The 14631-nt window shown below is 46.0% G+C and overlaps 1 protein-coding gene across 1 annotated transcript in view; it reads left to right on the top strand.

Annotated features, from left to right (window-relative positions):
* SPTA1 (spectrin alpha, erythrocytic 1) overlaps positions 1-14631 on the top strand; it is a 76268-nt gene that overhangs the window by 34008 nt on the left and 27629 nt on the right. The window contains exons 18-26 of the mRNA XM_021681938.1: positions 1922-2139; positions 2984-3076; positions 4992-5129; positions 6077-6228; positions 6822-7008; positions 8359-8460; positions 9420-9511; positions 10251-10395; positions 11187-11368. Coding sequence (XP_021537613.1) covers positions 1922-2139; positions 2984-3076; positions 4992-5129; positions 6077-6228; positions 6822-7008; positions 8359-8460; positions 9420-9511; positions 10251-10395; positions 11187-11368 — 1309 coding nt within the window. The remainder of the gene's footprint in view (positions 1-1921; positions 2140-2983; positions 3077-4991; positions 5130-6076; positions 6229-6821; positions 7009-8358; positions 8461-9419; positions 9512-10250; positions 10396-11186; positions 11369-14631) is intronic.

The following is a 14631-nucleotide window of genomic DNA, read 5'->3' as shown; positions in this document are numbered from 1 at the left end:
GCTCCTCAGTGAGCCCCCAGAGAAAAGCCCTCAGTCACTCCCGTCTCCCCGGTCTCCAGCCGCACTCCGTGCTCACCCGGCCTGTGACCGCGCGTTTCTATCTCTGGCACCGGACCCCGGGTGGAGTCTCCAAACCCAGCAGATCCCTGTGGTGCACTCCCGCGTGGCTCCTCCCAGGGGAGGAAGGTGAGTCTCCCCGGATCTGCCGCTTGTTGGGTCCCTGCTGGAGGAGCAGTGGCCCGACTGTGCCCCGGATCACGGTTTATGGCCACCCCGAGCTGAGAGCCCGCGCCTGGGCTCCGCCTCTGCAGCCGGCTTCCTTGCTCCGTTACCTGGGAGCTCTGCCGCCCTCAGGCACCCCCGGTCTTCCTGTGACCCCGAGGGTCCTGAGACCACACTGTCCCGGAGGGTTCCACCCCCCGCTTAGCCACCAGAGTGACGTCCCTCAGTGGAGCAGACTTTTTTTTTTTTTTTAAAGATTTTTTTATTTATTTATTTGAGACAGAGAGAATGAGATACAGAGAGCATGAGAGGGAGGAGGGTCAGAGGGAGAAGCAGACTCCCTGCCGAGCAGGGAGCCCGATGCGGGACTCGATCCCGGGACTCCAGGATCATGACCTGAGCCGAAGGCAGTCGCTTAACCAACTGAGCCACCCAGGCGCCCAGTGGAGCAGACTTTTAAAAGTTCCGATTTTGTGCTCCGCGGCTCTATCACTTGCCAGAAGCGGCCGACGGAGGCCCCTCCCCCGCCGTCTATCCTCCCGAATATCACCTCGGATTCACTTCTCTGCATGTCCTACCTTCCAGAAAGTGGTCGCTTTTCTGTTCAGAGAGTTGTTGCTATTCCTTTCTTCGATCTCCTGTTGGGTTTGTAGGTGTTCGAATGGTTTGATCCCTATCCAGCTGAATTCCTGAGAAGAGATGAAATCCAGGTCTCCTACTCCTCCGCCATCTTGCTCCACCCCCCTCTTTTAAGCTTTTTATCACTGGTTTTCAGAAATTTTATTACAATATTACTTGGTGCAGTTTTCTTTGTGTGTTGAGCTTGGCGAACCTCTTGGAACCTCCAGGGAACACTCTTAAGCCGGAACTGATTTAGTGATGGGTTCAATACTGAGGTGTAATTCTTCTGGTCCACTTTGGTGGGAGCTGATGTTAACTACCCACAGCCCTATGTGAGTCTTAGGATTTGGGCCTCCAGCTTTTCCATCCCCTTGTCCTCACCTCGAGGAGTCTCCTGACATGTGCGTGCAAGTCTCAAACATATGAGGGCACCCCCCACACATCTCTGAGGCTCTGTGTGTGGTGCGCTTCCTCAGCCCCCTGCTCCTCGAGCTCGGGTGTTCCTACCTGCCCTGGCTCACTCTGCCTGCTCAGCTCAGTGTGACAGCCGGTTCTGTGTGACATCACCCCCAGCCCTATAGTCCAGAGACTGCCCTGCACATGGGGGCACATCTCATTTCTTTCCCTTCTCTGAGGAGTCACAATCCTCTGCCTGTGGTCTGAACATTGTCATATGTTGCAGTCTGTCCTGTTTTCTAGGACCTGTGAGAACAGGTCCTGTGGTGATAAATCCCTTCTGGGCGGAATTGGCGATCAGCTGGATTTTCTGTTTACTCTAGAGAATACATGTTTTTGGAATCCTGGGCAGGACCCGCACCTAGGTATTCTGTTTTCAAGTCAGTTTACCACAGACTATACCACCCCCTTCACCACCACACATACACACTCATCCTCTGTGAGCACCTACCGATGTTCCATCTCATGACATTCTAACTCCCAGGAATTTAGGTAAATTGCTACACTGACAACATAAAGCAGCAGCCTCATACCTCCCTTTCTCTCTCCCAGGTCACCAGAGGATTAAAAGATAGTGATGTTAATGAGGGTAATACTCACCCTTTCTATAACTCCTCCATAGGGCACTTTGCTGCAGAAGATGTGGCCTCTAGAGTCAAGAGTTTGAATGACAATATGGAGTCTCTCCAGGCTCGGGCTGCCAGACGGCAGAATGATCTTGAAGCCAATGTCCAGTTCCAGCAGTATCTGGCTGACCTGCATGAAGCAGAAGCATGGATTCAAGAGAAGGAACCTATTGTAGACAACACTAACTATGGGGCTGATGAAGAAGCAGCTGGGGTAAGGTGGGCTTGGGGGTAAACATTGTCTAGTACTCACCAAATGGTATCAAATTAGACTGTGGGACAGCTATAGGCTTTGTGAGATTATTTGGGTGTTTCCAGAGTGATAACCTTTGGCCTTTCCTTGGTTGGGATAACCTCAGAGTTGACACAAATCCTAAAAGACACACTACATTTTCCTGATCCCACAGAGATTCATAGATTCCTTAAAGATTATCTAAACCCAAAAAAGCATGACCAGAGATCCATGCCTGTCTTGGTCCCATCCTAAATTTCCCAGAATAACCTTGGGATTTCACAGACCAACCACGGTTCTAAGATGTATACAGTTTAATTACTTTATTGACATAAAATTAGGCAGACATGTTGGAACAAGAACCTCAAAGGTCATAGTTACCCTCTATGTCCACTTCTTGTTTTGTTCATTGTGTCGTGATAAGCTGGCATAGTATTTAACAAACCTTCAGCGCTAAAAATAATTGCAGTGGGAATCTAAAGTTATGCTAGTGTTTAATACCACAAAATACATCATTAACAACATCCTCTTCTAGCTGTGGTGTGTGTCGATAAAACACTTGTGCAATTGTGACTTCATTTTAATTAAAGCAAATGTATTGAATATATTGAAATTGTTGATCATTTAACTCCTATTTTCCTGATACTTGCAAATTTAGAGTTAAACAACAACAACAACAACAAACCCTCTTTATTATAGATGGAAATTGTCTCTTACCCAGAATAAGGACAATTGATATAACCCAAAATAATAGCTGAATGACCCCCAGGAATGCTTAGTGCTCTTCCTGTATTCAATTCTAATGATCCTTCATCAACAAATCCAGGCTCTTCTGAAGAAGCATGAGGCCTTCCTGGTGGACCTGAGTGCGTTTGGGAACAGCATGCAAGCCCTGCGGGACCAGGCAGTGGCTTGCCAGGTGAGAAGGCGTAGAGATGCCAGGAGCCACACTCCTCGCCAGAAGAAATGGGATTGTCTTTACTACTGGCTTTTACTTCTAATAACCCAGGAAACAATTGCAAAGGAAATATTAAGTTCTACGGGCCTTATAAGCAGGAATGGTAGCTTCTTTTTAGCATTTACCGAGATTTAGTTCACAGGCGGTTCTTGGTGAGTGCGATCACGTGCTCATTGATATGCTCTCACTTTCCATCTTCCTTCCTTTTATATTTCCATTTCTATTTCTTTTTTTTTTTTAAAAGATTTTATTTATTTGACAGAGACACAGCGAGAGAAGGAACACAAGCAGGGGGAGTGGGAGAGTGAGAAGCAGGCTTCCCGCAGAGCCAGGAGCCCGACGTGGGGCTTGATCCCAGGACCCTGTGATAATGACCTGAGCCGAAGGCAAATGCTTAACGACTGAGCCACCCAGGCGCCCCCATTCCTATTTCTTTCTAGACCCCTCTATATACACCTCTCCTTCTTATAGTCCTTCCTGATTCCTTGTCTTCCTTCTTGGTCTTTTTTTATATACTTATTAAATGTCGACCTTACGCAACCTTGAATAAAAAATAATCCTGACTGCAGGAAAATTCCAGTCTACTAGAGATCAGAAAGTTCAGCAAATAGGTGCATATGATAGATATATGGACAGGAGAAAGGGTCTCAGGGGAAGGAGTGTTCCCCTCACCTGAAATAAGAATGTTGGAAAGTAGGAAGATTCTCACAGCTAAGGTGAACCACTTTATCTGAGTTATTTTTTTTTAAAGTGGTTTACTGTGTAGACAAGGAGAAGGGCTTTTCTAATCAATAACCTATGAGAGCAAAGGCACCAAAGCACAGAATAATCAGGTGTATTTGGGAAATGGGTAATGCAAATGCTGGAGAAGGTGAGGATGGCCGGGAGCCTGAGCCCACGCTGAGAGCTTGTCCTGAATTGGGGCAAAGCTGGGACCCCCTAAATGACGTGGGCGCCCCCTTGCGGTAGCAGAGGGAAAAAGAGAGACAGCTGGTACAGCCTTTCTAAGGAGAAGCTCTTTCACACCTGGGAGTAGACAGCAGACGTGGGCGGGATGTTGCAGGTCACCATGTGTGTGTGGAGCCTGTGTGCCGTGCCTTCCTCAGCCTGCACGGTGGAGCCTAAACAAGAACAGATGGTGTTTGCATTGTGCGTGTTGAGGAAACAGATACTCAAAGGATATAACATCAGAAGGGTCTGTAACGGGAGGCACACATCTTCCAATCTGATCCGAAACAGCGGTGGGCCACCACTTACAAAGTCGTGTTGTATTCTGTTCATTCTCTCAGAAGTATGATATTTGCAGAAAGCATAAATCAGAGAAGGCTACACCTTGGAGAGCAGGTTGCTTGTTAAAGAGAGAGTCAAGATCTTTGATCTCAGTTTACAGTGTCAGTTTTTACAATTCTGTGGCCTTTCCTGTGCTCTAGGTCACCCATCTCTAAAAAAAAAAAAAGGCCCACATTTTGTTGACGTAATAATTTAAGGGTGAAGGGGTTGGAAGGGTTGTCAGTGGAGGCCTGGGAAATACAGAAGGTGATGAGAGATAGTGGGTCTTTCACTTTCTCGAACAGTCTTCTGAAATGTTGGTGCGTATAATCCTCTATTACCTGCTTTACAAACTGGTGGCTTAGCGCACTCACTATGTTTCTGACCAACTACATCCTCCCTTGCTCATTCTGTGCTCCTGTTTCCTGGCCTGCATGTGCCCTCGAGGGTCAGGGTGGAGCGGTGTGTCTGAGAATGGCATACTGCAATCTCCCCCTTGCCGCAGCCGTGTGGGAGGGTCCAGCCCGAGGCTCTCCCCACTCTGGGGTTGAATAGAGACGTGTTTCCAGCGGGTGACTGACATGATCTGCTTCCTGCTCTTGTTCAGCAACAACAGGCTGTGCCAGTGGAGGGAGCTGCTCGAGAACAGAGGGTTGTGGCTTTATATGACTTCCAGGCCCGCAGCAATCGAGAAGTCACCATGAAGAAAGATGATGTCTTAACTCTGCTCAGTTCCATCAACAAGGTGACTTTCCCTTCTAACCTTCTTCCCATCAGTAAGACAGCTCCTCCACGGTCAACTCTCTCAGCCCTGCCAGATATCCACATTTTGGCCAAACGACATTTTTCTATCACTGTCTCTCTTAAATAACCATAATTTATTGAGTAGTATCTTTCCTTCAGGTATTGTGTAAGATCCTGTATATATCTTTGGGGTTATAATCCCAATGACAGTTAACAAAATGAAGACTCAAAGAGCCTAAGTAAGTTGCCCAAAGACATAGAAACTATGAATGACAGTTTCATGATACTAAATTATCCCTTTCTCTTCATCTCTGTTTGTCCCTGTTCCGTGCCAATGGTCCCAGTGCTGGAACAGCAATGGCTGGGGAGAGGAGGAACCTGAAAAAAGAGAAGTCTTTTATCAACTTGGTTTTCTTTAATGTGTGAGAAACAGGTCTGTGAAAGAGCCTGTGAGAATAGGGACAAGATATTGGCTCTTTTCATAAGAGCTCAAATGATGTTTTTACATTCTAATAATTTCCAAAAATTATTGGGAAGAAAAGAAGAGAGTTTGGGATATTGTTGCCCTGAGGCAAGTGGATTTTAGAGAGGCAGGATGGATGGTCTGTGATCAAATAGGCTATGTGCCAGTCCCACTTTGCTCAGGCTTCTCCTTGTTATCATGTCGTGCTCCGAGGATATTGACTCCAAAGTGTTAGTTCAGTAACACCCCCAAGTTGCTCTGTGGGGCCCAGGGTGATACTTAAACACAAAGCATCCACATAAGTGAGTTTCAGGGCCATGCACAATTTTTAGGAACTCTGGGAAAGCGATGGGGAGGACATGCCCGTGTCCCCATAGCCTGAGCCTGCGCCTACAGACTTAGTTAGTTCTGAGAGTTGAAGCCTCTCTTATTTGTGTTTTTTCAAGAACTAAGGAAGGAGTGAGGATCTCTCTCTCTCTTTTCAGGACTGGTGGAAGGTGGAATCTGGCGACCACCAAGGTTTTGTGCCTGCTGTCTATGTCAGGAAACTGGCTCAGGATGAGCTTCCTACTCCCGTGCAGCGGCAGCAAGGAGAACCAAGCAGCATTGCCCAGCGCCAGGAACAGATTGAGAACCAGTACGTTTTAGAGGCAGGAGAACTGGACAGTACTTGGCTAAACATTTCTTACTGGCAAAGACACTTCTCATGACTCTGCAGCTGTTCAATTAGAGATGCCATTGTAAATTCTCAGATTTTAAGAGCTAAAAGTAAACTTCGAGTCCTTGAAACACTTCAGTTTTTCTATGAAAATGATTAAGTCAGTTGCCTGAGGTCAGGCACTTCATAGAGCCACTCCTTCCGGTTCCCTGCCCAATGTTCTGAGGGTTATTGAACATCTGACGTCCACATGAACTTTGTTTTCTCTACCAGGCTGTTTCTCACCCAGCTGTCGGCAGGCATGTGAACATCTCATGTCTATAGAATAGGGGAGGGGTGATGCCAGTCACTATTGGAATATTGATATTTGTATTATTTTTAATGGAATCCTGTGTGTTTGTCTCTCTGCTCTCAGTGCTGTTTTCCTCCCAGTTTTATTTCCTCCCCTCCTCTGTTCTTCTTTTGATTTTCCCTCTCTCTCCTTCTGGCCCCTTTCACTCTCCCTGCTTCCACTCTTCAGTGTTTCCTCCATGTTTCACGACACCATTCCCATTCTCTGTTTTTGCACGCAGGTACCACTCCCTCCTTGATAGGGCAGAAGAGCGGAGGCGTCGTCTACTGCAACGCTACAATGAGTTTTTGCTGGCCTATGAGGCTGGCGACATGCTAGAGTGGATCCAAGAGAAGAAGGCAGAGAATACCGGGGTGGAACTAGATGATGTCTGGGAGCTGCAGAAAAAGTTTGATGAGTTCCAAACGGTGAGAATGAGCAAGCTTCTCCTCCAGATGGCTTTCAGATGGTGACCCTGTTTCTGTTTATCTCAGACCTCTTCCTAAGTGGTTCCTCAACTTCACATTTGCTAAATATCCTTCCCAGAGCTGCTGAGAGTCCCACGTTTCAGATCTCCCTCTGGGTATGAGAGATGGGAGGAAAATACAGAGGAATCAGTGGCCTTGGTTCTTCAGCCTGTGGTCCCTGCCACTCCCAGACCCTCCTGGGAGTGCTGGTCTCCCTGAGTACTTCAGCACTAGCTCCACACTGTGCTGCATTCTGGGATCCCATGTTGAGGTGGGAGGCTGTGGGACTCTTCAGAAGCTCTACCTATGGGGCAGAAGCTGGGGTGGAAGGTGGGAAGAAAAACTTGACTTTACAGCTAGTTTCTAAGATTCTACCCACCTAAAACCATCCATCCTCAGTTCTCACAGATTCATTCCATATGTTAGCTAGAAGTGAATATAAACCTCTTCCTTCCTTTCTTTTTCTTATGATGTCTTCCACATAGAATTCAAGGCAACACATAGATAGATGATACATGGGATAGATGATGATAGATAGATGATAGATAGGATAGATAGATAGATAGATGATAGCTAAATGGATAGGGAGATGATAGATGATTGTTAGATGGATAGATAGATGGATAGATGGATGGATGGATAGATAGATGATAGATACATAGATAGATGATGGATGGATAGGTAGATGATGGATAGATGATGGATGGATAGATAATGGATAGATAGATGATAGATAAATAGATAAATAGGGATTGTATATACACATATGGAATATATAAGGAAAGAGGAGAGTGAAAGGAAGGGAAGCAAGGACAAAATTATAAAAGAACACCAAGAATGACACTCCCACAAGGAAGCTCATTTAGAGGCCTTTGTACAATGTAATGGATGATATCATCCCCATAGGCATTGCGATGAGCTCCTCAGAGCTATTTCTTACAATACACCTTAACACAAGCAGATTGCAACTTAGTCCGTGAAATTCTATAGAAGGCAAAGGAGTTTGTATTGGTAGGTAAGCACAGGATGCGGCTCAGGTAATCTGGGAGAGATTTTTAAGAAATCTCGGAAATTGGTTGTGCTCCACACTCCAGAAAAATGGCGGCTCTCTTGCCAAGTTCTCGATAGCCAGTGGGGTCAGGGAGTTTAAAGCTACTCTTCTTAGTGGCAGATTGGAGCGCAGCTTCTTGTGCATTGCAAGTAAGGTTAGTGATATTAATATTTAGTCAAAGTGGAGCAGAGATGAGCAGGCAGGTGTGAAGATTCCTGAGAAGGGAATTTATACTGCTTTGGACAAATTTTCCCACCCAGGATTTGAAGGCCAATGAGCCTCGGCTGAGGGATATCAACAAGGTGGCAGATGATCTTCTATTTGAAAAGCTTCTAACACCAGAAGGAGCTCAAATACGGCAGGTAAGTAAACTTCCATGTTTCCTCACTGCCAGACCGAGCTCTGGGGGTCTTACCTTTCCCTTAAATACACTCAACGTCATATTCCACAGATCAGCTAGGACAGGCAGAAGGTATAAAGCTGGCTTCAGGAAAGGTCAAAGATGATAGTTCAAGCAGTCCAGCCACGTATATATTTAAACTGATCTGAAATCTATAAATTGCAACACATGCCTCCCTCCTACCCCCAACTTCACTTACAGACACAGAAAATTCATGCTCAGATACATGAATATGAAGAAAATGTAGGTAAAAAGCTATGACAGTGGAAAGGGGCTAGTCTGGAAAGCTGACTGGAAGAGACAGGCTCTGATAAAATCTGAGAAAAGAAGGAGAAAATCATAGGTCAGTACAGACAGGAAGTTGGGCATTCTAGACCTGATTTAGATTGGGACCCATGGTTCCATAAAAGATCGAATGAACATGAGTTCAGCTCTCTGGGTTGTCCTAAACCAGGGAAGATGAGTTCTCTGCCTCTTTTCTGGTGGTTAACGTGGGGTAGGAGGGAGAAGGGATGTGCATAGGAATAATTCACTTACTCTCTGCAGAAAGTAGAGCTCTAAGCGGCAGTTTGGTTTGGTCAATTCAGGATGCAGAAATATAATAGCTGCTAACTACCAAGGCAACATGTCCCACTCATCTTCTGGAGATTGGGATGTAGTCTCTGAAGCAGCCAAAACATCAGTTGCCCCTCTAGGGCTGGGGGTTCCATCCTGGAACATCATTTGGGGAAGGAAATTTATCCCTTTCTCAACTGCATGAATGAAGGCCAAGCACAAGTTCTCCAGAGAGGGAAGAAACCTACGTAGTTTCCAAAAGACATCCCTTGACAACCATGATTCAAACCTCATTGGGTGTTTGGACAACACTGAACTACCTGAGTTAGTTTTCTAGCTAACACCTACTGTGTCTGCCTCTTTTAGGAGTTGAATACTCGCTGGGACTCCTTGCAGAGTCTTGCGGAGGAGCAGCGGCAGCTCCTCGGCAGCGCCCATGCTGTCCAGGTGTTTCAAAGGTGAGAAGGTAACCCTGAGAGGCAATGCTGCTCTAGAACCCACTCAAAACCCCAGTCTGATTGCTGCAGGAGAGGCCCAGCTATTAGTAGAACACGCCTGAGACAGAGATTAGAGGGGGTCAGGTGATTCTGTAGCAGATTCCTTACTCAGCACATGGGGTCCTCCCAGACAACCAGCTCAAATTTTCTAGTGCCTGGGCTTGGATCCTGGCACATAATTAGCAGTTTTCATGATAGGTAATGAAGTCGGAGTAGAGACAAGAGGTTTACATAATTACATTTCTGAACTAGCCATAGACAGCATCGAGCCACAGATACCACATCGTCTCTAACTGTTGATTTCAACCATTTATTACAACTGATTCCAAATCTGTGTCTATGCACATAGCTAAGTAAGCAAGCAAACAAGCCAAATGGTAACCAAACACCTTCGCCGGGTATAATTGCATTTTTGAGTATTCGGAGAAGGGAAACAGACGTGCAGAGGGCGGCTCTGCAGTCAGGCCCCCTGGTGGTCTAACCTTGAGAAAATAGCCTCCTTACGGCTCTGTTCTGGCCTATGGAAAGTGGGAATAGTAACAGTAGCTATGCTTCAAGTAGTTGTTGGGAGGATGAAGCCAGCCTATGTTCTAGCACATCAGGAATGGGGGCGGGGGTGAGTAGAAGGGACTTCCCTGGAGCCGGCTGGGCTGCCTGTGGAATACACTGTCGATCTAAGTCCTTTACTGTCGTGAGCCAGAGAAGCAGATGAGATGAAGGAGCAGATTGAGAAGAAGTACCAGGCCCTCTGTGCTGCTGATCCCGGCTCAGACCTGTTCAGCGTTCAGGCCCTTCAGCGGCAGCATGAGATCTTTGAGAGAGACCTCGTGCCTCTGGGAGAAAAGGTGAGACATTCGCTCCCACGCTGTTCCAACACGTCCCTCTTTGCATTGACGTGTTTCCATGGCCTCTTCTTTGCTTCTATTCCCCAGTCCCTTACTCTCACATTTCTCCTTCTCTTACTCCATACTTGCTCTTGCACCTGTCCCTAAGACAAGGGCACCAAAAGGACAAGGCCAGGACCTCTAATATGGAGGGAAAACACCCTGAAATGACCTCTTCTGTCCAAGTACCTCTTCAGTGGCTTCCAAGTGCCTAGACCGTGCAGAAGGCCTGCAGTCTCAGACCAGGAGGGACTGGCCACCCCCAGGATGGCCCAGGCCAGGCGTGTTGCAGTTTCCTTCATAAGGAACTGACAATGCTTAATCCTCCTCGGCCTACAAGTAAGCACTGGAACTTGCCAGATGCACTCTGGGATAAATCAGAGGCATCATGCAGCTTGGCCTTATCATGCAGAGTGAAAAGAGCACAGAAGATGTCTATATTGAAAAGATCTTCACATTAAAACTCAGGACCCTTGGGCTCATAATTGATGCTGCCACTAATTAGCAGAGTCACTTAACCATCTGCCCGACACCCTCTTTTAAAGAAGTATGGTAATGTCAAGTTTGACTACTTCAAGGTGTTATCATGGGTACCAAAAGGGTTGGCATTATTTTATTAAGTAGCAAGATGTTCTCATACCTCCCTGACGTCTATTTGAGGAGTGCGAATTGCAGGGCTCAGAAGTGGTATTTTGCTAAGATTCAGGTATGGCTCTACTTGGCTGATTCTCAGAGCTCTTGCACCTCCCCAGGTGACCATGCTGGGGGAGACAGCAGAGCGGCTCAGTGAGTCCCACCCAGATGCCGCTGATGACCTGAGGAGGCAGGGGACGGAGCTGAAGGAGGCATGGGACAACCTGCTGAAGTCTTCAGAGGATCGCAAGGAGAACTTAAATGAGGCCCAGAAATTCTACACGTTCCTTATGCAAGCCAGGTAAAGCTCCAAAGGCAAGCTCCGCCAGGTGGGGTGGGCAATTTCCACGTCTGGCCCCTGCATAGACCTTCTAGGAGCAGCCTGAATATAGGTGCTCTTCACTGCTGGTTTGGAGGGTACGTCCACATCCAGATCGTACCTCTAGCGAGGCTCAAAAAGCTCAGGCTTGGTGGTTCAAGCCATAGAATACCCAAGTTTGAACGAATGTGACACTGTCTAGGCCAATCAAGGCAGCCTAGAGCATGCACCATACACGGGGTGCTAGGTCAGGAGTTGTAGAATATGGACTTCTCTTTGTACTGGAAAGAGAAGAGCACAGATAACCATGGTCGAACACAATGCAGCCCCAATATGCATCCTAACAAATGCATGGAACTAGCACACACAGGTCCAAGGGTAAGAAAGGTGTGGTGTGTTCAGGAAGTGGGGGCAGCAAGAGCACGTGTTTGCATGTCAGAGGGCTCAAGACAAGGATCGGGGCATGAGCTTAGACACGGAGAGAGAAAATCCTGGAGAACTTCCGCTGCCTTGCCAGAAGGTCTACACATCATCACAGTGGAGCAAGCAGACACTTTGTGAAACAATTGCCACTTTCTGCCCCATCACCTCCATGTGCTGGGAGGAGCATTTGGAATTGAGGATCCAGGAAGTAATGCCTCACAATGTAATACTTTTGGGGAAAAAAAAAAGAAAAGGACTTTTGGTAAATAATTGCAGTTGCTCGTGGCAGCCCCCTCCCCACTTCGGCGTCTCTGGAAAGCTATAGTTTTTCATACAATATAAATAAATAGCATCCACAGCCATCCCCCAAATCATATCTGCTCATAGCTCTCTGTACGTACAGATTCTGCTCTGACTTCAGATTCCAAGTCAAATGCTGCCTCCTTCCCTTTATGAAATACTTTATGAATAAGTAACACTCCCCCCTTCCGAACAAGTCTGACACAGGCTTTTACCGCTTTATGACCCTTTTACGACCCTCCTCAATACCCATCACCAGGCTAACCCATCCCCCCACCCCCCTCCCCTCTAGAACCCTCAGTTTGTTTCTCAGAGTCCATCGTCTCTCATGGTTCAATTCCCCCTCCGATTTCCACCCTCTTTATTTTTCCCTTCCTGTTATCTTCTTCTTCTTCTTCTTCTTTTTTTTTTTACATATAATGTATTATTGTTTCAGAGGTACAGATTTGAGATTCAACAGTCTTGCACAATTCACAGCGCTTACCAGAGCACATACCCTCCCCAGTGTCTATCACCCAGCCGCCCCATCCCTCGCACCCCAGCCCCCACTCCAGCAACCCTCAGTTTGTTTCCTGAGATTAAGAATTCCTCATATCCGTGAGGTCATATGATACGTCTTTCTCTGTTTGACTTATTTCGCTCAGCATAATACCCCCAGTTCCATCCACGTCATTGCAAATGGCAAGATCTCATTCCTTTTGATGGCTGCATAATATTCCATTGTATATATATATACCACATCTTCTTTATCCATTCATCTGTCGATGGACATCTTGGCTCTTTTCACAGTTTGGCTATTGTGGACATTGCTGCTATAAACATCGGGGTGCACATACCCCTTTGGATCCCTACATTTGTATCTTTGGGGTAAATACCCAGTAGTGCAATTGCTGGGTCTTATGGTAGCTCTATCTTCAACTTTTGAGGAACCTCCGTACTGTTTTCCAGAGTGGCTGCACCAGCTTGCATTCCCACCAACAGTGTAAGAGGGTTCCCCTTTCTCCACATCCCCGCCAACATCTGTCGTTTCCTGACTTGTTAATTTTAGCCATTCTGACTGGTGTGAGGTGGTGTCTCATTGAGGTTTTGATTTGGATTTCCCTGATGCCAAGCGATGTTGAGCACTTTTTCATGTGTCTGTTGGTTCAGGCTGTTTTTGAAACAATAGGTATTAACCTCTTGTGTTCTGTTTGCCTTTTTTTTTTTCTTTTAATCTAAAGTATGAACTCCTCTTTTGCTATGTTACATACTTAGTAAGCAACCAATGAAACTTAGGTGTTTGAATAAGTGAATACATGAGTTTTCAAAAGAAAAGACCCTTCTGCCCTAGATCGGATATCTGTTGTTTCTCCAACAAGAGAAAGGACTCTCTGTTTGTGATGCTTCACTTGGGCATCACACAGAATTGCAAATGAGTACATTGTTACTTGACATTTACTCTCTGGGACACGGACCTTAGCTTTCCTTGTCATATCCCTTGACTGCTAACAGTCATAAGTGGGCCCTGGTCTCATCAACAGTATGGAGAGTGTGTGTGTGTGTGTGTGTGTGTACATGCGTAAATGTATGTGTGTGTGCATGCGTGAATGTGTGTGCATGTGTGAATGTGTGTATGCATGAATGTGTGTGTGTGCATGAATGTGTGTGTATATGTGTGAAAGTATGTGCATGCGTGAATGTGTGTGTGTGTGCGCACGCATACATGCTGGGAATAAAAGAATAAAGACATACCTTCCCTGAAATCCCATATAAAATAAATCCTTAAACCCAAGAAACTACTCTTTATGTACAAGAATCATTAAGAGTAATGGTATATGGATTGGTCCAGGATTTGAGTGTCCAGGTTCTTTCCAGATGTCTGTTTTTACTTATATTACATGGGCAAGCCACTTACATTCTCTAGTCTGACCTCCTCATCTCCAAACCAAAAACAAAAGAGTTCCCAGAATTCTATACAGGATTATTACAAGAACTGAAAGAGATAATATATGTGAAGACATTTTCAAACATAAGGGATGTCATTATTAAGTCAAACAGTGTAAACAACAGAATTCAGTGACTCATCACTTAGATATAACACCCAGTGTTCATCACAAGTGCCCTCCTTATTGCCCATCCTCCATCTAGTCCATCCCCCACCCACCTCCCTCCATCAACCCTCAGTTTTTTCTTTATAGTTATGAGTCTTTTATGGTTTGCTTCCCTCTCTCTTTTTTTCTTTATCTGCCCCCTCTCCCAGTGTTCATTTGTTTTGTTTCTTAAATTCCACATATGAGTGAAATACGGTATTTGTTTTTCTCTGACTTATTTCACTTAGCATAATACACTCTAGCTCCAGCCACATTATTGAGAAGGGCAAGATTTCATTCTTTTTGATGGCTGAGTAACATTCCCTTGTATATACATCCCATCTTCTTTATCCGTTCATCAGTCAATGGACATTTGGGCTCTCTCCATAGTTTGGCTATTGTTGATAATGCTGCTCTAAACACTGGGGAGCAGGTACCCCTTCTAATGTTAAC

The sequence above is a fragment of the Neomonachus schauinslandi genome, chromosome 6, assembly GCF_002201575.2.
Source record: "Neomonachus schauinslandi chromosome 6, ASM220157v2, whole genome shotgun sequence".
Taxonomy (NCBI): domain Eukaryota; kingdom Metazoa; phylum Chordata; class Mammalia; order Carnivora; family Phocidae; genus Neomonachus; species Neomonachus schauinslandi.
Note: the sequence above shows the minus strand (reverse complement) of the source record. Positions and strands in the feature narration are given on the sequence as shown.